This window comes from Canis lupus, chromosome 20 (genome assembly GCF_003254725.2).
Source record: "Canis lupus dingo isolate Sandy chromosome 20, ASM325472v2, whole genome shotgun sequence".
NCBI lineage: Eukaryota > Metazoa > Chordata > Mammalia > Carnivora > Canidae > Canis > Canis lupus.
In genome coordinates this window covers 55,052,785-55,075,113 of record NC_064262.1, presented here as the reverse complement: position 1 = coordinate 55,075,113, position 22,329 = coordinate 55,052,785, and the positions used below count along the sequence as shown (strand labels likewise).

At 58.1% G+C, this 22,329-nt stretch overlaps 1 protein-coding gene and 1 long non-coding RNA gene across 4 annotated transcripts in view; one reads left to right on the top strand and one right to left on the bottom strand.

Moving 5' to 3' along the window:
* Positions 1-22,329, top strand: part of KDM4B (lysine demethylase 4B) — a 137,890-nt gene that overhangs the window by 66,122 nt on the left and 49,439 nt on the right. The window contains 2 exon segments of the mRNA XM_025457058.3: positions 15,655-15,704; positions 19,634-19,737. Of these exon segments, the coding sequence (XP_025312843.3) occupies positions 15,655-15,704; positions 19,634-19,737 (154 nt within the window).
* LOC112666329 (uncharacterized) lies at positions 2,979-8,438 on the bottom strand. Of its 3 annotated transcripts, none has more exons than XR_007404046.1 (4): positions 5,336-8,438; positions 4,402-5,226; positions 3,534-3,872; positions 2,979-3,421 (listed from the first exon to the last, which is right to left on the bottom strand). It is a non-coding gene; the product is annotated as an uncharacterized LOC112666329 (long non-coding RNA). The 3 variants fall into 3 exon arrangements; XR_003140816.3 differs by having other exon boundaries at positions 3,534-4,726; positions 4,940-5,226; XR_003140815.3 differs by having other exon boundaries at positions 3,534-5,226.

Here is a 22,329-nt window from a genome sequence, read left to right as displayed (position 1 = left end):
GCAGGTGGCACTGCTGGACCACACTGCCGAGCTTGGCCCTAGAGGGCCTCGGTGTGGTCTCCAGGGAGCCCGGGACGGGAAGTCCAGGTGGTGGATGGAGCCCAGTGAGGCTGCCCTGGGCCGCAGCCCCGGAGGCCCACGGTGGAGAGGGTGACCACCTGACGGAGGAGGCACCAGGAGAAGGCTTGGAGACTTCCTGGCTTCTGAGTGCCCGGCTCGGTGGGGACCAGAAGAGCCCCTCATCCAGTGACAGGAGTAACTCCTCCCAGCTGCCTGGCTCTGGCCCATGAGAGCCCCCGGGTGTCAGGGGAGCTCGGCTCAGCACAGATACGGATAGCGGTTGGTAGGAGTCTGACAGCTTCACAGATTGGCTTTAGTAACTCAGTTTCCCAGCACCGGGTCCTGTCACCCACACAAGATGCAGAAGGGGGAAATAGACACCCCCACTTCCCACCCCTGGGCCAAACCCCCATTTGGGCATCTGGGGACAAAGCCTCGTGGCAGCTCAGTGTGACCGCCGTGCCTGGGGAGGCTGGATGGAAAAGACCCACCAGGCTGCCGGAAGGAAGGCAGCTCCATCTGTGCCTCGTTAGCATGCTGGGGAACCCGGCCAGGCTCCGCTTTCCTCAGCCCCGGTCCTGCGCGAGGGTGACAGAGACAGCAACAGAAGGAGTGTCTCAGAGCAGGAAGTTCCCCTGGGAGCAGATTCCCACGGAGGCAAGAGGAGTCAGAACCCCAGCGACGAGAAGGTCGTAGAGAAGGTGGTGAGGTGGATCGCCTGGCGTGTGGGTCCGCGCTTGGCTGCGGAGTCCTGCTCTCGGGGCCCGTGACCGCTCCCCACGGCGAGCTGGGATCTGTTTGCAGAGTGGCCGGGCCCTGCAGCCGGAGTCTGCCCTCGGGTCTCGAGGCCTTGCCCCAGACAGGCCCCTGGAGGAGTTTCCTGGTGGGGCCCAGCCCCCTCTCCGCAGAGGGAGCCCCTTCTGGATGAAGATGACTATGTCCCAAATGGCCCACTGAGGCCCTGAGAGTGCTGAGCTAGACCTGCTGAGGCCCGGCTTCCTGGCCTGTTGGTTCCGGGTCGGAGCCTGTGCTGCCTGCTGCTGGGCCTGTGGTGACGCTCGGCTTCCCTGTTGGATGCCTGGGGCCAAGGGCCGGCAGGGAGAGCTTTCTTGGTCCTTCTTGCAGACTCTCCTCTTGGGACCGTGACCACGGCAGCAGAGCCGATTGCCTTTTGTTCTGATGTGCCTGACCTGTGTGCCCGCTGTCCCTTTCCATGGGGCCTGTGTGTGGTGGGGCGACCGGTGTGACTTCCCTGGCCTCTGAGCCGGAAGTCCTGCATTCTGGAGCCTCTCTGAGCTGGGCAGTCTGCGGTGTCTGGTCCCCTGGGGTGTGTGCAGACGTGTGCCATGTCTGCACACATGTGACCATGTGCCATTGTCATGTGTGTGGTGAGTGCATCATAGAAGAGATGGGAGAGCGTGTCTTCACGCAGGCGGCGTGAGCCTGTTCTCCGGAGAACCCCCACCGGATTGTGCCCAGAAGACCTGGGACCTGGCACTCCAGGAGGTCACTAGAGCCACTTCCCCACCTTCCCCATAGCCATGGGGGGCCCTGGCCGGAGCTTTTGCTTCCAGTTGGGTTTTGCACCATGCGCTCTGGAGCTTGGTATCATGGCACTGCGCCGCGTTAGGATCCATAGTTTCACACCCTGGCCAGGAGGGCCTGTGCGCAGGGAGCTGGCGGGGCGATAGCCGTGTTACCCCCCAGCCTGGGTCCCCTCCCGGACTTTGTAGAGCCCTTGACCCCACTTCTTTATCAGAACCACAGCCCTCTGCTCATCAGGGTTGTGTAGTAAACCTAAAAAAAAAAAAACCCTGAAAGCTGATTTTGGCATCAGAGAATTAACTGCTGATGCTGGGAAAGTCAGACCTTGGCGTCTCAAACTGGGGTATGAGGTGTCACCAGACTGTGAGCATAGGGCTGTGTCGTCGATTACCACGGCAAGGACGACAGGCCGTTCTGGAGAGCTCTTCATGGCGTGGTGCAGCGCAGTGCAAATTCCAGATCATTCCATGTGTCTGATTCACTTTTTCCAGCGTTACTCACCCTAGTCTAATCGCCTGGCGCACTCCGGCAACACCTGACAGCATGTCGTGTGAGGGCACGTGCCAGGGGGCCGCTCGGGGTGGATCAGAGGACCCGGGAAAGCTGGCGCTCTCGGGGTGCTCTCCCCGGGAGGCTCTGCTCGGCAGGTGGCGGGATCCGTGCCCGTGGGCTGGCTCCTTGCATCTCGCGGCGTGCTGGCGGGGACAGACACAGTTGGTGTTTGTTCAGGGAATGCAAAGTGATTTTAGCATCGCGCTAAGCAGAGGAAGGTCAGCCTTCTGCTAAGGAAGAATCTCACCATATGCTCTCCTCGAACAGCCAGTGAGAGCGGCCGGGGGTTCTTGTGCTGCTGCAGACCGAGTGACGCCTCGCCTCGAGCCCGGGCCGTGGCTGTGGGGCTTCGGGAGCTGGGCTTCTGGCGTCGGAGGCCACCCCAGGCAAACGCTCCGCTGTGGCCACTCTCCTTCTGCCTCCCGTGTTTGTCACCGGCCTCTTTACGCACCGTTTTGGGTGCATACTTTGAAAAAAAACTCTCTTTTTTTTTTTTTTTAAAGAACTGTTTGAGGGCAGCCCCGGTGGAGCAGCAGTTTAGAGCCGCCTGCAGCCCAGGGCGTGATCCTGGAGACGCTGGATCGAGTCCCACGTCAGGCTCTCTGTATGATGCCTGCTTCTCCCTCTGCCTGTGTCTCTGCCTCTCTCTCTCTCTGTCTCTATGAATAAATAAAATCTTAAAAAAAAAAGAACTGTTTGAGATTTATAGAAACACTGAGGAGCTAGTCCAAGCATCACCTAACCCCACTCTGATTTCCCACTGAGCTCTGCGCTCAGGCTGGGGTGCTGTTGCGCTCAATGGACCAGTGTTGATACATTCCTAGTAAGCAAAGTCCACAATTTATTCCTATTTCCTCAGTTTCCCCGATGTCCCTCTTTGGTCCCAGCATCCCCTAGGACATGTAGGCGTCACATCTCCTCAGGTTCCTCCGGGCTGAGACAGTTTCTCAGACTTTCCTTGTGTCTGATGCCCCTTGACGGTTACGTGGAGGATGGGGCAGGGCTTTTGTAGGAAATCCCTTCCTTGGGTCTGTCTGGGGTTTTTCTCATGGCGAGGCCAGGGTGATGGGTTTTGGGAGGAAGAACCCGGAGTGAAGTGCCCTCCTCCTGGGGCTGTCTCGGGGGAGGGTGCTGTCACTGCGGACGTTGGCCTTGGTCCCCTGGCTGGGGTGGGTGGGCAGCTGTCTTCCCTGCAGGGTCACTCTTCCAGTTTCCATGCTGTTCTGTTTCAAGTGGCTTCTTACACAAACAAAAGGAACTGCCACTATCAGAGACGGGAAGAGAATAGAGAACAGAGCAGCCTCGTGTTAGTGGCCACGGTGATTGGACGTGAGCCTCTTGGCAGGGATTTTTTGATCTGTTTCTTTTCTCCTAACCTGGAGTTGAGGCGGTTGTGCTTTTCTGTGACCAACCAGTGGGCTTGTGAGCTGCATTTAGGGGCTCACAGTTCCGTAGGTCAGAACCGAGGCGTGGGCCAGCTGGGTCAGGCTCTCTGAGGCTGGGATCGAGGTGTCAGCGGGCTCTGGGGAAGGTCCACTTCCGGTCTCAGGTCATTGGCCGAGTTCTGTTCCTTGCAGAGGTTGGAGTGAGGTCCCACGTCCTCGCTGGCTGCCAGCTCTGGGCTGCTGTCGGCATCTAGAGGTCGCTCAGGGCTTGCCATGTGTCTCCCTCCATCTTGAGGCCAGCTTGGGATCCCCTCCCACTGGCACCTGGGACTTGAGGGGTCACCTGCTTAGGTCTGGCCCACCAGACTCATCTCCCTATGTTAGTGTCTGCCAATGGGGGCCTTAGTTACAACAGCAAAACCCCTCACGGCAGCACCAACTCCAGCACAGTTGGAGTAACTGTGAGCGGGGGCCGGGGGCCTTAGGGGCATCTGAGAACGGTGTCTGTCATGATGCCTTCGTTGTGGACTGTAACGCGGTGTGGAAGAGCATGCAAAATACGTACACACCCCAGAGATACGTATCTATGTGCCGTTCATCCGGCGACTCCACAGTGAACCCTCGCGTATCCCTGACATGTCGGGGAACGAACCTGCCCCACCGCCCACCCCGTGCGCCCCTTTACAGTCTCCTCCCTGCCAAGAGCCAACCACCGTCCTTCTGACTTCTCCTCCTCCTGACTTGATGGGACTCGTGTTGCTGCTTCTGTGGGTCCTTTTCCTGCGTGTGTCTGTGGACCTGGGTGACGGGGCTGAGCGGCAGCCAGATTTGAGGGCCCTACAAATAGACTTATTTGTACCTTGCGTTCCTTCTGGGAGTTCGTGGGGAAGACGCACCCTGTTGCACGTGGCAGGACTTCATTTATTTCTGCAGCTGGAGGGTTTTCTGCGTACGACTCTGCCTCCGTCTGTTCATCTGTTCACTGGCGATGGGCACTTGGGCTGTTTCTGCTCTGGGCCAACTGCACACACCACTTTAGCGTTTTTACCTGATGCTCATGTATGAAGTACGGTACTACACCCGAGGAGGGCACTGAGCGATCCTGACGTCAGCAGTGGCTGCGGGCGGTGCTCCTGGCTGCGCTCCCACTGACCCCTCTCTGGTTGTGGCCCCGCGCTGCCCTCCTGTGCAGGTGAGGCCAGGTTGGCCAGACACCTGCTCAGGCCGTGGAGCTTGGAGGTGGTGGGGCTGGGGCCCAGCCCGCCTTTCCCGCCACTGCTCCACCCTGCCCCTCGCATCAGGAGGGGTGGCCACTCGGCTTCAGAGACAGGGTGTGTCCCAGGTGGCAAAGGTGGCCAGGACTTGAAGGTGTGGAAGTGAAAGGACTCTTTTCTTACCGGGTCCCCACAACAGTCACCGAATCAGGCCCTGTCGAGCCGAAGGAGAGATGGAGACGGGAATTGGAGACCCAGGCTGGCACATGTCCCGCCGTCTTGAGCACGTGGCTTTGGCGGAGGTCACGCTGGGTGTCCAGGTGGGGTAAGAGGGAGGACATGTTCCAGAAATTTTGATGGGTGGGTACAGGAGGCAGCGCCCCAGGCTTTTGCTCACCTTTTGCTGGCTGGTGTCTGGTCCCATGGCCTCACTTAAAACCAGGGAGCCTGGGAAGTGTCCAGCTATAGGTCTGGGAGGAGAAAGGAGAGGGGTGGGTGAGCGATGCTTTACCACCTTGTGGGTAGTGAACAGAAGTGGTGTTGTGAGTTAGCTCACCATCCAGCATGAACCACACCTACCGTCCAGGAGACGAAGCTTTGGTGAGCTTACGGTGTGGCTCCACGCCCCCAGAGCAGGGCCAGGCTGGGGGGTGACCAGGAGTCTCCAGATGGGTCAGGGAAGCCCGTAGGACTGAGACGGAGCCCATGGAAGAGATGGAGCCAGGCAGCCCGTGAGAGGGCCTAGCTGGAGGGCAGGCAGCCAGCCCAGGCACATGGGCTGGAAGGTTGTTGGTGGAGGAGTTCCTCCACTCAGCCACACCTCAGCAAGAAGGACACGTCAGCTGGGAGGGCAGGCCCAGGGCTGGGACGTGGGGCCTGGGGCCAGCAGGTCAGGCTAGTGCCCTTCTGCTCCACTGGGCGACACCGTCTTCTGTCTCCCACTCAGGGACACAGACCTTGCTGGCCTGTCGCACAGCCTTGCTGGCTTGGTCTGGCAGGAGCAGATGGCCCTTCACTTTGGAGTCTTTTGTTCAAAGAGTGGCGACGTGCACTGGCCTGCATTAGGAGACACGGGGTTTTTGCTTTAGGGCGCCTGCTCCCCGGCCGGAGTCCTCTCTCTGCCCACTGCTCTAAGAAGCTGTTGGTTCTTCTGTTGGAAATGTCGCTGGGCATGAATTCCCATCCCGAGATCCTCCCACCCGGCAGGGTCTGGACGGGGAGCTGCCCGAGCCGGAGAGTCTGCGACTGTTGGTGGGGCCCCCTCCTCCCGCTGCAGAGGCCGAGGCCAGCCTGGCCGGCAGTCGCCTCCCCCCGCCCGTTGCCGTAGACGAGCCATCAGAGATTCGGGGTCTGCATGCAGGGTCTGGTTTCCATGGCAAATTTCTCTCATGCTGGGGAGGTTGCTGTGGGCAGATTTCGGCTCCTCTGAAGGGAGATTCCTGCAAATCTGTGAGTACAGAGAGAAGGAGTCTTTGTCGACTTTGCTTAAAAATCTGGCTGTGAATGTGCTCCCCCTTCACGTTAGCACAGCAGCAGGAGTGGAGAGGCCTGTGGCCTGCGGACGGAGCGGGGCGGCCATGGGCCAGGCCGGGCAGCGCCGCGCCCGCATCGCCAGAACCAGACCTCCCGTCATCGCCAGAACCGGAGCTCCCTGGGGCAGCTCAACCCATGCAGAAGCTTAGCCCTCCCTGAAGCCCCAGCGCCTGGAGTGACCCCGGGAGTGACCCCGAGTGCCCTGTGGCCTTCGCCTCCTGGATGGTAGGCTGAGACACACGTGGTCTCACTCACAGGTCTTACAGCCTCCGGGGACCTGTTTGTAAAGATGGTGTAACCTGCGTGTTCCCCAAAGCCGGTCCCGTAGTTAAGAGCACAACTCCGAGACCCAGGGCTGCCTCTGGTGTGGCTCGGGAGAGCCCATGGCCGGTCTTCTGGTTGCCGGGGCCTCACTGTCAGCCTTGCTCTGTGGGTGTGTGTGACGATGGACGCAGGTCCAGGACGTGGGGAGTCAACGTTAGCAGACCTGAGCCTCCCCACGTGGAAGACGCCCTGGCTGCTCGCAGCCCGAGGAGAGGGCAGGACTCCAGCCACCCTCCCAGGCCCCAACTAGCTTATTGCCACGTCCTGGGCTCCTGCTGCTACGGGTTGGGGTAGCCCACACTGGCCTGTGGAGTCCCTTCCGGCTGCAGATGAAAGGGAACTGTGATTGTTGGCTCTTGTGCCAGCAGCCCTGTCCTTTCAGGCTCTTGGGCTCTCAGACCCGTCCCTGCCCCTTCCTGTTCAGACCGTCTGCGTGTTTCAACACAAGCTCATCAGGGGGTGTCCCTGCTCCAGCACACACTGCCACCGCCGCCACAGGAGTCTGGGGGCCAGAGCGGCTGGCCTGTGGGCCGCGGGGGTGGGCGCGGTGGGAGGCTGCCCCCGGCTTGTTGTAGGAGCAGAAATCCAGGCCAGCTCTACAAGAGGGAGACGGAGGTGCTCTGTGTCAGCACCGTGTCCCCATGCATCTGTTACCCTTGGCTGCCGTGACTAGATGCCCCATCCTCTGTGCCTGCCTCCGGAAGCCTCACCTGAGAAGGGCCCCCCACTGCTTTAAAAACATCAAAAACATGCATGCATGTGACTTGGCGTTTCAGTCTTGTCATATAACAAAAATAATTCGTGGGTCTAAAATAAACCAGGGCTTTGGGGATCAGATGCCTCCAGTTCAGCATTTAATGGCAGGATTGATACCACTTGCCTTGTAAAGTCTCTTTCTTCATTAGTGTAGACTGGCCACATGTGAACTGGGCCCGGAGCCTCAGAGTCCCCGGTTCCCGTGGGGCATTGCCGGAGAGGTGAGGGCCCAGGGCCCCCCGGGAGGCCTCAGCATCCCCTCCCGCCTGCAGCACCTCCTTTATCTCCCTCCGGTCGGCCAGTTCGTGTGGCATCCTTGCCGTGGTCATCCCGTCAGAGACTCCCCGTTTTCTCTGTTTATCTCCTGTGTGCGTTTCAATAAAAATGTCATTATTTGAAATCCTTGACACTGCTTGTGCCAGATACCGAATTCCACCGCCTATTGTCCTGTAAAATGATCCATTAAAGATAAAACTGCCGGGGCTCAATACGGTTCTTTCCTGGGAACAAGCCACCCTGGCCCTTGGCCGATCCTATCTCCCCAGCAAGTGTTTGTATTCGTTGCACAAAGGGGCCCCGGCATTGGGACAAATGAGGGAGGCTGCCTCTCCACGGAATGAGGTTCCTGGGAAGTTAAGATGGGATTTCTCGATAGAAATTGGGCAGGCGTCCATTTGCCGTCAGAGAGTTCCAGGCGCTGGCTCGGGGCAGGGGCTGTGCAATGCAGGCTGGGTTCTTTGCTGCAGCGATGACCAAGAGGGGCTGGAGGGACTTGGAAATGCCCTCTGGTTTCTCTCCCGGGTGTCTGGGATGGAGTCCTGGTGTCCCCTTCTTCCCTAGGCCGGGCCCCCTCTCCCCTTCCAGCTAGACTGGGCTGGTGACGGCTCTTCTCCCTCCCGTCCCAGTGGGCACAGGGACCCCAGGCTCTCCATCTGTGCTGGACTTTGCATCTCTTTAGTCTGTCTGCTGGGTCTTTTTTCTAACATCTTTTCTTTCTCAGACTGCTGTGTGGGGTGGCCCTCTGCCCTGGTTAACCCATGCCACCCTGTGTGACTACTAATAATGCTTCTTGCACACCCCAACCATTGTGATAAGGCCACCCTGCTCACACCCAGCATAGTGACCCCACCACGCTTGCATCATGAGGTCAGCCGGCCCTGGTGTCAGACCACAAGGTGGTCCCCTTGCCTTGTTTACTGAAGGACTAGCTCACAGGTGTAGGGGCCCTGTGATATGCCCCGCGGCTCTCCTGCTCTGGACAGGTGAGCGGTCACATCACCGAGCAGTGCCTGCTTCGAAGACATGCGCACCGGCTCTCCTGGGTAAGACTCTGTGATTCTGTGTCGTGAACACACCCAGGTTTATGTTTGGCCTCCTTTGTGAGGAGGAGCCCCTGCCTGTGGACCACAGACAAGGGCAGAGTCTACCCTGGCGGGTTCCGTGGCCTGTTGTGAGTGTGTTTCTGGTGCAGAAGATGTCAGGCTGTTCCTCACGCCGATTGTTCCACTGCCTTACCGGAATGCTTCATTCTGTCGTTTACCGGCTTGTTCTTGGCTTTCCCAAGTAGAAGGTTGTGTTTAAAAGAAAAGCGTTTATCTCTTTCCTTGTAATTGTTACTGTCCTTATACCTTTCTCCTTGACCTATGACAGTGGCTAACGTCGTCAGTGTGTGCTGATGAGTGCTGTGATAATGGGCAGCTTGCCTTGCTCCTGACTTTCCAGAATGCCTCTCCTGCCTCATCATGAACTGTGACCATGGGGAGGTTCCTTCTAGCCTGGTTGGCTCAGAACTTTTATATTCCAAAGGCTTGGAATTTTACATAGAGTCTGATTCATTGGACTGTTTTTGCAACCCTGGGGATAAACCCCTCTTGGTCTTGTAATACACTTTGGTGTCTGATTTTCTAAGATTTTATTTAGGACTTTGCAGCTATATGAGACTGGCCCGTCATTTTCCTGTGTGTCTTTGTTCTGTGTGGGTGATGGGGGTTTCCCATTCATTCATTCATTCATTCATTCAAAAATATGCCAGATTCATAGAAGAAGTTCTGATCCTGCTGTCTGGTAACCAGGTACATCAGTTGACACTGGCCCTTTAGCGTGAAGGTTTTGTGGGGCTCTCAGTAAAACCACCAGGTCCTGGTGCCTTTTCCAGAGGGAGTATCTGTAAGTGTCTGCTTCCTCTGACAGGGCTTATATTAACCTGCTGGATGCTGTGGTTCAAGGCCCAGAAGACATCGAAAAGCCAAATAACATCTGTGGCACTGAGCCCAGAAACTGGAGCAGGGACTGACTCATCACTCCCGTGTCCACAGGGCTGGGGCATTGTTAATAGGTTTATCGAGGCATAACTTCCACACCACATGTGAAATGCTGGTCACAGAAGTCACCTGAGGTGCTTGGGCATTTCAGCAGACCAAGTTGGTGTGGCTTGTCTCAGTGGTCATCAGATGAGGGGTGACCACTCATGACGTGTTTCTCTGGGCCCCTCTGTTCCCCTAACCAGCTCAGAGATGGTGTCCTGGCACCTAGGAGGCCTATGGGGAAGCCTGTGCCGTGACTGGGTCGTCCTGCTTGGCCCACCCAGACCACAGGGCAGCAAGCTGGAACTGTTCAGCCAGCGTGTGGCTAGAGCGGGCGTGGGCTGTGGGCCGAGATGGGGCTTTGTGTTTGAGGATTGCAGTAATACTGGCTTTCCGCTCGCCCAGCATGCGGGGGCCCTACAGGGCTGCTGGCACCTGGACCTCCCGTGGCCTCCTGGGCTTGTATGGGTGGCTTGCTCATGCTAGGTGGCCTCCAACTTGACACATGGTCTCAGCACTTCCAGAAGCCTCTGCCTTCTTGTTTCTGTTTCTGTAATTATAGCATGTTAAACGGCCAGGGGCCTGTCTGCCCAGGCCTTGTGCACACACTGTGAAATTAACTTCCTCACCCTCCAACATGCGTCAGGCTGAGCTGACATTTCCAAAGGGCTCCTGGCTGGACCCCTGCTCCTGGCACGCGTTCCTCAACAGAGAGGAAGGCTGGGAGATGAGCCTTCTCATCACGGCACCTGATCGCTGGGAACCTCGTGCGGTAGAAGCTGTCAGGCTGGGCGATTGTCACCGGCAGGGAGTCACACGAGTCTTGGGGCGGGGGGGGGAGTCAGTGCCACGGTGTTACATGTCCTGACTCCAAGCTAAGGGGCCTTGCAAGAAGGGCAGTTGGGGATTTTGAGAGCCACGGCCCCCAGCAAGTCTTGTTACCCTTGTAGCAGGCAGGAGGGAGCGTGCTAGGAATGACCTCATTACCATAGAAATGCTGGCCTGGCAAGGGCCCTGCAGCCTGGGGCAGCCAGCAGTTCAAGGAGATGAGGGCTGGCGGCTGGCGCAGCCCCTGGGCTCTGTGGGGTGGGTGGGATTACTTCCACCGGAGTTTCACGTTGCTTGTCCTTTGCTCCAAGAGCGTGGGTTTGCTTGGTGGTTTGAGAAGCGGCAATCCCTCTGGTGTCACCAGTCCACAGCCCAGGAGAGGCGAGGCAGAGACCAGCCTCCTACCTGCCTTTCTAAGGTTACGTGTGGCTGTTCACATGGGGTGGGGCATGAGGGGTAGGGGTCGGCTGGGCGCACAGGTGCCATGCTCCCATGCCTTCATCCAAGGCATCCTGCCACCCACCTGGCCAGGTGGCCCCGGGCGCTCACGCCTCTGGCTGGAGGGGGCCTGCATGCCCTAAGCCCTGCTGCTCACCGTCATTGTAACTAATGGCTCCTGAGCAGGTCCCTGCTCTCCAAGATGGTCTGTGTTCCTCTTCGTGACACACTCATTTAATTTTTAACTCACAAGGCATTTGCTTATTTATTTTCATTGTTCTTGATAATAATTCTAAGCCATTAGAGGGGAAAATTATATTCAAAAATGCTGTTTCACACTTTATTTGTTTGATGATTTAGAGCGATAGAAAATAGCACATTTGCTGGCTTTTATAGTCTGATAATTATTCACATCCATCAAGCCATTCCAGGGGAATAAACAAAACACCAAGAAAATGACACTATTAATAGCATCCTCCACGGCGGACAGGAAGACTTTCCCGGGCCGGCGAGTCAGTAAAATGGAAGCGTCCTGTCCCTGGCCAGCAAGCAGCCCTGCCCGCAGAGGACACATATCCTTTTAATTGTCCAGCCCCGTCTGGCCCCGAGAGCTGCCTGGCTGCCAAGCTAAGGCCTCCGGCCACCTAAGCACCTGCCACCTGCCCGGTGTCACAAGCCCTGGAGTGTCTTTATTAGGCCCACCAGGCCTGTTGTGACCTATGCAGACAGAAGCCTCCTGACGTCTGGAGCCGTTCGTGTCCCCGAGACGGCTCTGCCCCCAGCTTAGACTCAGCCTTGGAGCGGGAGCACAGGGCCGGCCGGATGGCGTACCTCTCTAGTGTCCAGGCTGCACCGTGTGCTCCTGGCCGCTCGTAGGCAGGAGAGACTCACCTGTGCGTCAGGCGCCGGGGCTTAGGTGACTGCGTACTGTCTGGACCCAGCCTTGTGGGCGGCTTCGCGGGTTTGAGCTTTGCCTTCTCGGGGTGGCCGTATTGGAGGGGGCGCCTCCACTGCAAGTACCTCGAGGTGTAAAGGAAGGAGCCGGAAACAGTGAAGCTGGGGGCTGCCCACCTACCTGGGACCTATCTGGTCCCTCCCCAGACCTGGGCGTTGCTTCCTTCTGGAATTCGGTGTCTGGATCTGGGTGTGGCAGTTCACCAGCACGCCTGAAGTGTTTCTCCTGTCAGTTGGTCGTTTGAACCATGAAACCGCTGGACAGTGGTGGTCTTTCAACGGCTGTGCCACGCACATCATGTCTGCTCACCTGCGAGGGCCTGGTTCCTGGGGCTCTGGTCTCTCCTCTTGCCTCCCATGTGCCCTATTCCTGATCTAAAAATGTTTTATTTTCTCATTGAAGCCCCTGACGTTTGCAGACAACTGCCTCTCTGAAAAGGCTTCTGGCAAATGATGCCTGAATCTGTCTCTCTCGGCTTTCTCGGCAATTCCACGGCATTAAACCCGGACTTATGGAGCCTGTCGAGTCCTGCTGCAGCCTCTGCAGGGGCACCTGGAGTGGTTGCCAGGGATAACGTTCCGACTTTTTCAGGACTTTCTGGTTTAGTGTTGCCCGGAAGTACTTTGGGTAAAACGTTCAGAAGTGGTGAGAATGTGCACAGGAGGATGGGCTGGTGAAATACAGAGATAAAGACCCTGAACGAAATACTGTGGAGAAAGTTCTGGACTCCTGCCCGGCCCACCTAATGACTGGGACTCACTGTGTGTCCAAGTTGCAGCCGATGCTTCCCTCAGACACACTCACTGCAGCTGCCAGGAGCAAGGACCCTGCTGGGCCTCATACCCTCTGGGCCCCTCTGCTGGCCCAGAATGAGTTGCCCACCCAGGAAGGCCGGCCAGATGCAGCCCAGGCCTGGGGGACGAGCATGTTGGCTGGTGCCATCTCAGGGTGGGTCATGGCCAGCCCTGGAGGAGGTATTGGGCTGTTGGACCAAGGAGATGGCATCGGGGCTGATGTGCAGCAGCACGTGAGGGGATGCCAGCCTCGCTGTAGGGGTTTCCTCACGCTGGCCTAGAGAGGGACTGGGGGAGCCAGGGGAGGTTCTGAGCAGGGCCAGGGGCCAGGGGCAGGCCACCTGCCAGCCACCTACCAGCCACCCAGAATGGACTGGACCAGAGCACCTGGGGAGGCTGTCTGTCTGAGGAAACCGTGCAAGAATCCTTTGCCACTGGGCGACTGGGGCTGCACGTCCAGAGGGTTTGCAGGTCAGCCAGGTAGATTGATTTTGGCCGTCATATTTGACCTTGTGATGGGGATGGAGGTCCTGGGGAGCAAGACAAATTGCCCCCATGTTGGTGACCAATAAAACCAACTCTGTTTTATGGCCCCAAGAATTTGCTCGATAATGGCTGGACAGATGCTCCTGCCTTGGGGGTTGGTGAACAAACATGCTCCACCCAGATGGCTGCGTGTCCTCCTTCCCTCCCAGAGCCAGGCCCGAGAGTCAGGGATGCCCCCACCAGGTGGCGTGATGACAGATGGGGCTGTGACGAGGGTGGCAGGGCTCTGCTGTGGCGGCCCCATGGGGCCTGGGGGGACTTCTCTCCAGGGGCAAAGGTCTGTCCTTTGGGAGGACAGACTAGCTCTGTAGCCAGCTCACCTGGGTCCACATGGCGGAGGGTCTCCCAGGGCACCTGGCCGGCCGTGGTGTGGAGAGAGGGCTCCGAGGGAACCTATAGCCCAGAGGGCTGGAGTTCCTCCCAGCCGTCAGAAGGGCCCAGCATGTTTTAATAGACGTACAGACAGAGCCTTCACTGACCGCACCTCCTTGGGGCAGACAGCCCCGAGCTCGCTCAGAACTGTGTGTTGTAAGGCGCCCCCCCACCCCCCGAAATCTGAGGTTTGCATCTTGCCGAGCCCCCGGGGTAGGGGGGAGCTGGGGCACATCGCTGGCATGGGGCTTCTCGGCACCCTGAGGCTGTCGCCAGCCTGTTCCGAGTGGTGGGAGCCCAGAAGTCCCCGTGGCTGTCGGCTTCCCGTCCACCCGTCCTCTGTAATCCCTCCAGGGGCTGCTCTTCTGAGCGCTCAGCCCAGCGTCCTGCAGTCTGTACTTTCCGATAACAGAGGAGCCACGTTCCAATGTATTAAACTTTTAACATCCACCAGATTCAATTAATCTTATCTTTACAACTCCCAATTACAGGCGGTAATTAAGTGAAAGCAGCATTGTAGGCTGGGGATATTGCATTAATCATCACAGCCTTAGAGCCATAAATTAGTTCCTCCCGTCCTCCGGCATCTTCCCAGAAGGACCGGAATGTTTCATTTCCTTGTTTGGGGGGATGTTAATCCCACAAAGGTGCTTGGGATTGGGATTAACTTTATCGTCTTTATGTAAGTGATAAAAGGCTGTTTAAAGAAGAGTCACCTCATCTTTGTCCAGACAGTGGAAAATTCTCTGGTGACAACAGAATCGAAGGTGCCGTGCCATCTCCTCCAGGGCCCTGTGATGTGCCCAAAATTAATTATTTTCATCCTGTTAGATTAGAGACAGCCTTATCTCCTGCCCCTGCCCCCTTTTATTTTATTAAAAAGCAATAATAACCCTCTCGATTGGAATGGGCTGAGCCAGCTGCAGAGTCCGGGCCGGCTTCCACGTCCTGGGCTGTTGCCATCCTGCCTCCCGCACTGTGAAGGAGCAGGAGGGTGCTCCACGCCACGTGCCCCCGCGTCTGACTCATTCTAGAACGTGAGGTGTGCTGACACAGGGTCTCTCCCCTTGGCACCGTGGACATGGGGAGGGTCACCGTCTGCGGGGCTGGCCTGGGTGCTATGAGAGCTGAGCAGCATCCCCGGCCCCGCCCCCTCCATGCCAGGGGCACCTCGTCCTGCAGTCTTGACAACCACGGATGTCCCCAGTCATGGCCCTGTGTCCCCTGGGGCAGGATCACCCCAGGGCGAGAACTGTAGCCCTGGAATTTCTTCCGGACAGGACTCAGGTGTGGTGTAGTAGTTGTGTAGACGGAGCCTCTACTGTGCCCCTTCCTCCTTGAGACAGACGGACGGACCTGTGCTCAGTGCTTGGTGGCATTAAGAACCATACACCGGTTCCGCATGCCTGCCTTGGAGGTTTTCATCCTGCCAAGTCTGGGGTGGCCTGCCAGCTGGGCTGGGGCTCCTCCGCACCCCTGCCTGGGCTGTCCCCACCGGGGAGAGAGTCCCCGCATCCCAGCAGGCCAGCTTCTGCACACAGCATTAGTGAGGATGTCACTCTGGCTTCATCTTTTTGCAAACTTTAAAGTTACATCTTTCTTATTTATGACAGAGCCTCAGGAATCTTTCAAATGTAAAATGTGTTAAAATAAAACTTAGGGAGTGGTGACAAATGAGGTGATTCTCATTCCTAAGGCTTCTTCCCCGGTGGCTCCTGGGCCTGGGGGAGCGGGAGGCAGGGAGGCAGCCACGGTGGGGCTGGGGGCCTCCCTGTCTCCTCTCCCGCCCCGCAGCTCCCATCCAGTGCTTTTTGGGGTTTTGCCTCTTAAGCCTCTTGCAGGTTTGGTGCCACTGATCAGGGGCGGCCAGGGCGGCCTGTGGAGGCCCAGGACTGCGGCCTTCTTCCCCTGACACCCACCCTGCTCCCAGCGCCCACCCCGCCTGCACTTCATTCCCACTCCTGCTCCGAGGCCGCAGCCCCAGGGCCCCCTCGGGGTGCGATGGCCACACGACTGATGTGGCATCTGACATGCCCCCTTCTCTCGTAGGTACGCCATCCCGCCGGAGCACGGCAAGCGCCTGGAGCGGCTGGCCATCGGTAGGTGCGCCCCCCGGGCTGGGACCTGGGCTGGGGCAGGCAGCAGGGGGGTGTGGGGGTGTGGGGGGGCAGCCGCATGGTGCCGGGTCTCCCTCATCCCTGGCTTGGTGGCGTGCCGGAGGCGTCACCGTCTGATTTTCCGTCTCCTCTCCCTCCTGTGATCAGATCACGGTCCCCCCGCCCCGGGGTTTATCGCATCGTGCACGACGCACAGAATGCCATTGCTTTAAACTCTATTTTCCAATTTGTTAGCATGGAGCTGCCAGACGTGACTGCGGGCTCCCGCAGGCCCGGGAGGGCAGCCGTGTTCTTTTGTCTCCCTCCCGGCGCCTGGCACTGCGTCTCACTCTCCTCTAAGTCTTAAGGTCTGGGTTTAGTCTAGAAAGCGAGCGGTCCTGTGGGGAGCTCCCCCTCTCATGCCCTGCAGCTGCATGGTGACTGGACAGCTGTCTGCTTGTGTGTGTGGGGCCGGCCTCCCTGGGCTCCCCCCACAGACCACCCCCCGGGGCCTCTTGGGCCGATGGGATCGGTCAGAGAGGGTCCCAGGCTGTGTCTGGAGAGGGGGTGCTTGACCCCCTTGGGGTCAGGGCAGGCCCTCGGGACATGGGATCCTTGCAGACAAGCCAGAGACCCATCTAGGTGACGCTGAGGCCCCTGGCCACCCTGACGGAGAGGCAGGAGGGGTTCCCACATTGCTCCCTATCATAGTGCCCTGCGCTCTGCTCTGACATCAGGTGGCCATTAAGTGCCTGGGACGGTGCTAGAGGACCCTGCTGGCCTGAGGGTCTGGCCCTCACTGGCAGGCAGTGGTGGGGCGGGCAGGGCGGGCGGAGAGCCGCTGGACAGTGCAGGGGCCCATCTCATCACCCTGATCCTCTCCCCTGATCGCCATGAAATCTTCCAGAAGGCATCACTCAGTGTTGGCGCAGCCTTCCTAACGTCCTGCCGCCATCCTTTATCCCTTCCTCGTGCCTCCCCCAGGCAGTGGCCACTGCGCTCCTCCCCTGCCTGATTTGACTTTGGAGATGGAAGTGGTGGAGCTCTCTGAAAAATGGGCCTCCTGTCCTAGCTGCTGTCGGCGTGGCCCAGCTGTTCAGCAAATGCCTGCTACACACAGGTTCCCTGAGGACGAGGACAGAGGGAGGCTTGTCACAGACTGGGGCCAGAGCCCCAGGCCCAGGCTTCCCCAGCCCCGGGGAGGTGTTGCCATGTTGGAAACCCAGACTCTGCCTTCGCGGGCAGGGCTGAACCCCACCATCAGGAGCTTCTCCCCATAGAGATGCCAGTTACGGTCCTAGCAAGAAACGATTTCTCTTATTAATATCTAAAATCAGAACCAAATTAAAATGTTTATCTGAAGTATTTTGTTAAGATAGGAATTTAGAAAACCACTGTTAATTTTAAAAGAGAAGTTAAAAAATATCCCTCCGTCTTGTTTTCTTTTCCTGTTGCTGTTGTAACAAATCACTGCAGAGTCTGTGGCTCTAAACAGCACAGTTTTGCTCTGAACCTGAAACTGCTCTGAAAGAGCCCTAATTAAACCCCTAGACTCATTCCCTTGTGTTTGGAGGGTTGGAGGTCAGGGGTCCGACACGAGTCTCAACTGGGCTGAACTCCAGTGCAGGCTCTCCCACCCGTTCCCACCTCCAGGGGCAGGGGCTCTGGCCTGTGTCCCTGTCTGTGGTCATGTGGCCTCCCCTCCGCCTTCCTCCTGTGGAGACCCCATGGTGACACCGGGGTCCCCATCCCGAGGTCCTGCACTTAACCCCACCTGCCGCATGGAAGGGAACATAGATACAGGTTCTCGGGGGCCACTCTTGATCCTCCCACACCTACAGAGCCGTGGAAGAAAGCGCCATGGAGTGGTCCAGGGGGCGCTCTGGTGACCACACTGCTGGGGTCACCGTCTTTGCCTACTTCCCTGCTCCTCACGTCCTCCTGGATTTTGCAGTAGCCACGCCCAGCATGTTCTTCCCCTCTGTATCTTTTCTCCCAGAAAGAAACTTCTGAATGATCCGAGTGCCACCTAGAAAAGCTAGAACTGGAGTCTTTGGGGGCCATGGCCACTCTCCCTGGAGCTGGGCCTGCTCCCTGGGTCCTTCCTGCAGGCGGGGGCCCTGCTGCCTCGGGATCTGGCCTGGTTTGCTCTCTGGGTGCATGCAGGAGGCGCAGGGGCCGGGGCTGGGAGAGGACAAGCCAGGAGCCAGAGGCCTGTGAGAACTACCCCATCGTTGCTTTGTGAACTGTGTGGACTCGTGAAGTCCCACCTTGGTGGGGAGACGGGGGGTGGGGCGTCAGCCCTGGGGGAGGGTGGGAGGGCTGGAGGGCTGACCACAGGCTTCCCCTGTGCCTCGCACAGGCCTGAGCTCCCCACCTCAGAGGGAAGACAGGATAGGTTCTAGGGCAGTGAGTCACTGCCCTCCTCCGTGTCCCTTCCAAACTTTTTTGGGGGCATGCGTCACAGATTCCATTATTGAGATGGATGGAATGAGTTTGCGATGAATATGGAAAATGAATAGCCGAGCTCCAAATGGGCTCGCTGGGAGAGTCGTGGAGCCCACGGAGAGAGCATTAATGTGTTGGCGCGTTATTGGTGCTAATCACTTAAAATGTGCGCCTTTATTAGAGCTTTAATGAGAGCCACTTAAACTGTGCATTAAAAAGAGGGACTGCAGAGAGGCCGCGGGCCGGGCGGCAGGGGCCATAACTCTAATTGAAACGCTTTTAGCACCGAGGAAAGTTGCTGGATTCAGTAATCCCTCGCTCTTTCTAGAACCTCACAGTCGTGTCCTTGCCGGCGGGCGTCCCAACCCCCACCCCCTGACACTGTGGCTTAGGAGCCGCCCTCCCCAACCAGCAGGTGTGTGAGTGAGGCCCTGTGCTCACACACAGCACATGCACACACGCGAGTGTGCCCTCTAACTGGCGACCCATCCGGGGTGTGCACTGGCCTGGAGGCTGGGGGCCCACGGTCGGGGGCGGCTCCTGGGAAGGTCGGCTGTGCCTGGGGGGCAGTCCTGCAGGGGGTCGGACCCTGGGACAACCAGCCACTGCTATAGCCCATCCCATACCTCGCCGGCTCTCGGTGACGCTGGGTGAGGAGCTCAGCACCTTTGCCCTGGGCCCTTCTTTATCTACAAGACCTACCTGTCATTGATTTGAGCTTCAGCCAATGGGTGGTCGGGAAATGTCCCCGAACTGCGTTAAGCACACTTTTTAGAGCAAGTGGAGAGATGGTCTGACCTCTCTATGTTTAGGAACATCGCCTTAAGTGAGTTACGTGGTAATACGTGAGAAAGCAAGCATTCCCATACTGGAACTCAAGCCACCTTGTTTGCAGCAGAGGGGCAGCCCTGGGTCAGGCCGCTCTGCCCTTTCCCACCAATCCGTGGGCCTCGGGGGGCCAGTCAAAAGCCAGAGGCCCCATCTCCCCACCTGCTGTGGGGCCCACAGGTACACCCGGGCAGAGCCCGTGCCTGCAGGCGGCCCTTTCTTCCTCTTTGTCTCAGACTTGGTTGTGTGGGGGGTATTGCTCATGACTTCCTGGTTGGACAGCATCTGTTCCCGTGTCCTGTTCCCTGACTGCCACTGGGGGCATGCAACGCAGCAGGTTTTATCTAGGGTGTGCCCAGCGGGGAGGTCTGTGCAGCTGTGCCCTGGCCTTCACCCCACCTGTGACTTCGAGGGTGCATTTTCTTGCACGGATGACCCTGGCCAGCCTGGGCTCTGGACTCACTAACTGGAGGTCTGAGGGCTGCCATCACTGCCACCAGTGGACCACACGGCTTTGCGACAGGGTCCTGTGCCTTTCCTTCCCTTGGAGCTATAGGCTCTCCATACTCCGTGCCTCGATGGGAGGGAAAACGCTGCCCCAAAGAGACCTGCTCAGCTCCGGCCCGTCAGACTGATGTGCATCTTTTCTGCTCCAGGGTTCTTCCCCGGGAGCTCCCAGGGCTGTGATGCCTTCCTGCGGCACAAGATGACCCTCATCTCGCCCATCATCCTCAAGAAGTATGGGATCCCGTTCAGCCGGGTACGTAGGGGCTGTTGTGCCCCGGCCGAGGGGACCACCAATGTCCCAGGAAACTGGCTTCTTAAGCCCAGAGAAGGTTTTAGAACACTGGCAAGCTAGGGGAAGGCAGATTGGCTGGGTAGTCAGCCTGTAGCTCTGCTGTGGTTGGAGGGTGAGGATGGAAAGGGGAGAGTTGGGGGGGGGGGTCTCGCCTTACCTCCCACCCCCACTCAAACTCAGTCCCCTGCCTGGTGTGGCTGCTGGCTGCCCCCCTGCCTGGTCTTGCAGTGTCGGGGTTGCCATGTGGGGGCAGTTCCTGCCCACTTCCCAGGAAGCCACAGGACAACTGGGCGGGCCCCTCCGCCCCCCACATTGCCCTGGTCTCTGGCTGCACCCCATGGCCCACTGCAGACATCTTTTGTAAGAATGAGTACCTGTTTAGAAATGAAATATCTGGCTCTCCCCCAGCATGAAGACTGTGAACTCACTCAATTTGCCGCTCCAGGGAGCGTTTTGCTTGTTCCTGGGAAAGGCTGTGATGAGTGAGGCCTGAAGCTTGGGGAGTCAGGGTAGGGGGGAGGAAGGCTAGCACCCGGGCCTGGCCTTTGTCAGGGGCTCTGCCCAAGGTGGGGTGGGGCTCTGCGCCCAGGGTGGGGCTCTGCAGGTGTCCACTGCAGCCAGTCCCTTCCCTGCAGACAAGCCGCCTGGATAGGAAAGTCTAGGCCTGTGTCTGCAGGGTGCTCCAGGCGAGGGGGGATGTGCCCAGAACCTTCCGGGGAGGCCTGAGCAGACTCTTGGCTGAGTATGGGGCAGGGGGTGGGGGCAGGCCAGGAGTGAGGGACCCTCCTGGGGATCTGGTTCCCGAAGGTCTCCCTACAAGAGCATTTGTTGGGCACGGGAGCAAGTTCTGCCATCAGACCCTCACGCTGCACTCTTGCCGGGAGTGTCTGCGAGTTGGAAATTGCTTCTGACATTTCAATCAAATCGCCTACAGCATTAGTGCTCAGATCGGGGATTCGCTCTCTCTGTCGGGCTCGTCCATCAGATAGCGGGATGTTCTGCTCTGAGAAATGCAGGTTTCCATGCCTCCCTTCCCTCCCCTCATCTTCTGATTTGAACAACGCTGGTTACCAGGAACCTTGCAGGCAGACAGACACGGCATTGCTCACAGAAGCGAGAAGTACTTGCTTTCCTGTGGTTTGTGGAAAATGTTCTCCTAGGCGGTGCTTCCTGGGGAGAGATGCCAGTCCGAGGAGTCGGCTGGGGGGCACCCTCTTTTCTCCTGCGTCACTGTTTGCCTGCACCGCACTTTGTGCACGAGATACCTGCAGATCTCCTGACGGCGGTGGCCCCCGGCCCGGGGCAGCTGGCACTCACAGACCGTGGTCCCCTCTCCGCAGCCGGCCCCTGGCTGTCCACAGGCCATCAGCGGTTCCCCAGGGCCTGCGGGCCGAAGGCCGAGGCTGGGCCAACAGGGAGCAGCGTCCCACTCCAGATGAATGCCCCATCAGGGTCCGCGTGGGTCCCCTCATCTGAATTCCCGGCAGCCCTGGGGGGGAGTGACTCTCGCACTCCACTTATAAATCTTTGTAATGGTATTTACTTCTAGAAGAAAAAGCAGATCAATAGCAGAGCTTTTTAATAATTAAAAGTGTGTATTTCTGTAATCTGCCGCGGACTTCCTCATTTATTCTGCGAGAGCTCGAGGAAGCCGCTGAATTCAGGCTTTCTCCATGACTGGCATTCGGGGCTGGCGTTCCCTTCACTGCTTATTACTTTGCCACACGTCCTATCCATCATCCCAAGTGCCACCTAATTTATTGTCGGGATAATGTTGACGGCAGTGACATGGAGGACAGACACTGTGGGCTCGAGACGAAGCCGCCAGGGTGTAGGTTTTGTGACAGGAGCATCATCTTGCCGTCCTTACGGAGCGCATTTGTGCTAGGCCTTGGTTTATGGAGGGGCCGTCAGGTAATGGAGGCCCTGCAATCTGCCTGAATCGGGTGGAGGCACCTCCCCACACCCCAGCCCCGAGGCCCACAGGGACCCCACAGCGTGCCCGTGAGGCTCCCAGCTCATGCCAGGCGGCCTGCCTGCCTGCGTCCTGATGGAAGGAGGGAGGGGGCAGGCCAGTGGGCTTGGTGCAAGAGCTAGATGATGCTACACTGTCCATGGTCCACTCGGAAAGGATAAGAAAAATCAGTATTTACATTTTAAAAGGAAAAAAATCCTTAAATGTTAATTTTATCTGTCACCCATTTCACACAGTCCTGTGGCAGGAGCCAGCCCAGAGGATCCTTGCTGTGGCCGGGGATTGCTGGGCCCTCAGGGACACTGAGGGTTCTCTCCCCGCCCCCGCCTCCTACCGTGCATGGGCTTCATCCCCCACACGCCTGTCACTTGGACAGGAATTTAAAAATATAACTTAATGCACGCTGACTTCCCTTGATTGGTGCAATTCATTACTTGCAAAGAAAAATATCTTCGTGTTCTTAAGGACTGGCTTTTCTCCAGGCTGTGTCAGTTTTGATTGATTTTTGACTCTGCGGTTGGTTTTTGGAAGTCCCCCCCCCTTCTCCCATCTCCCGCCCCACACCCCCTCAGGGCTTG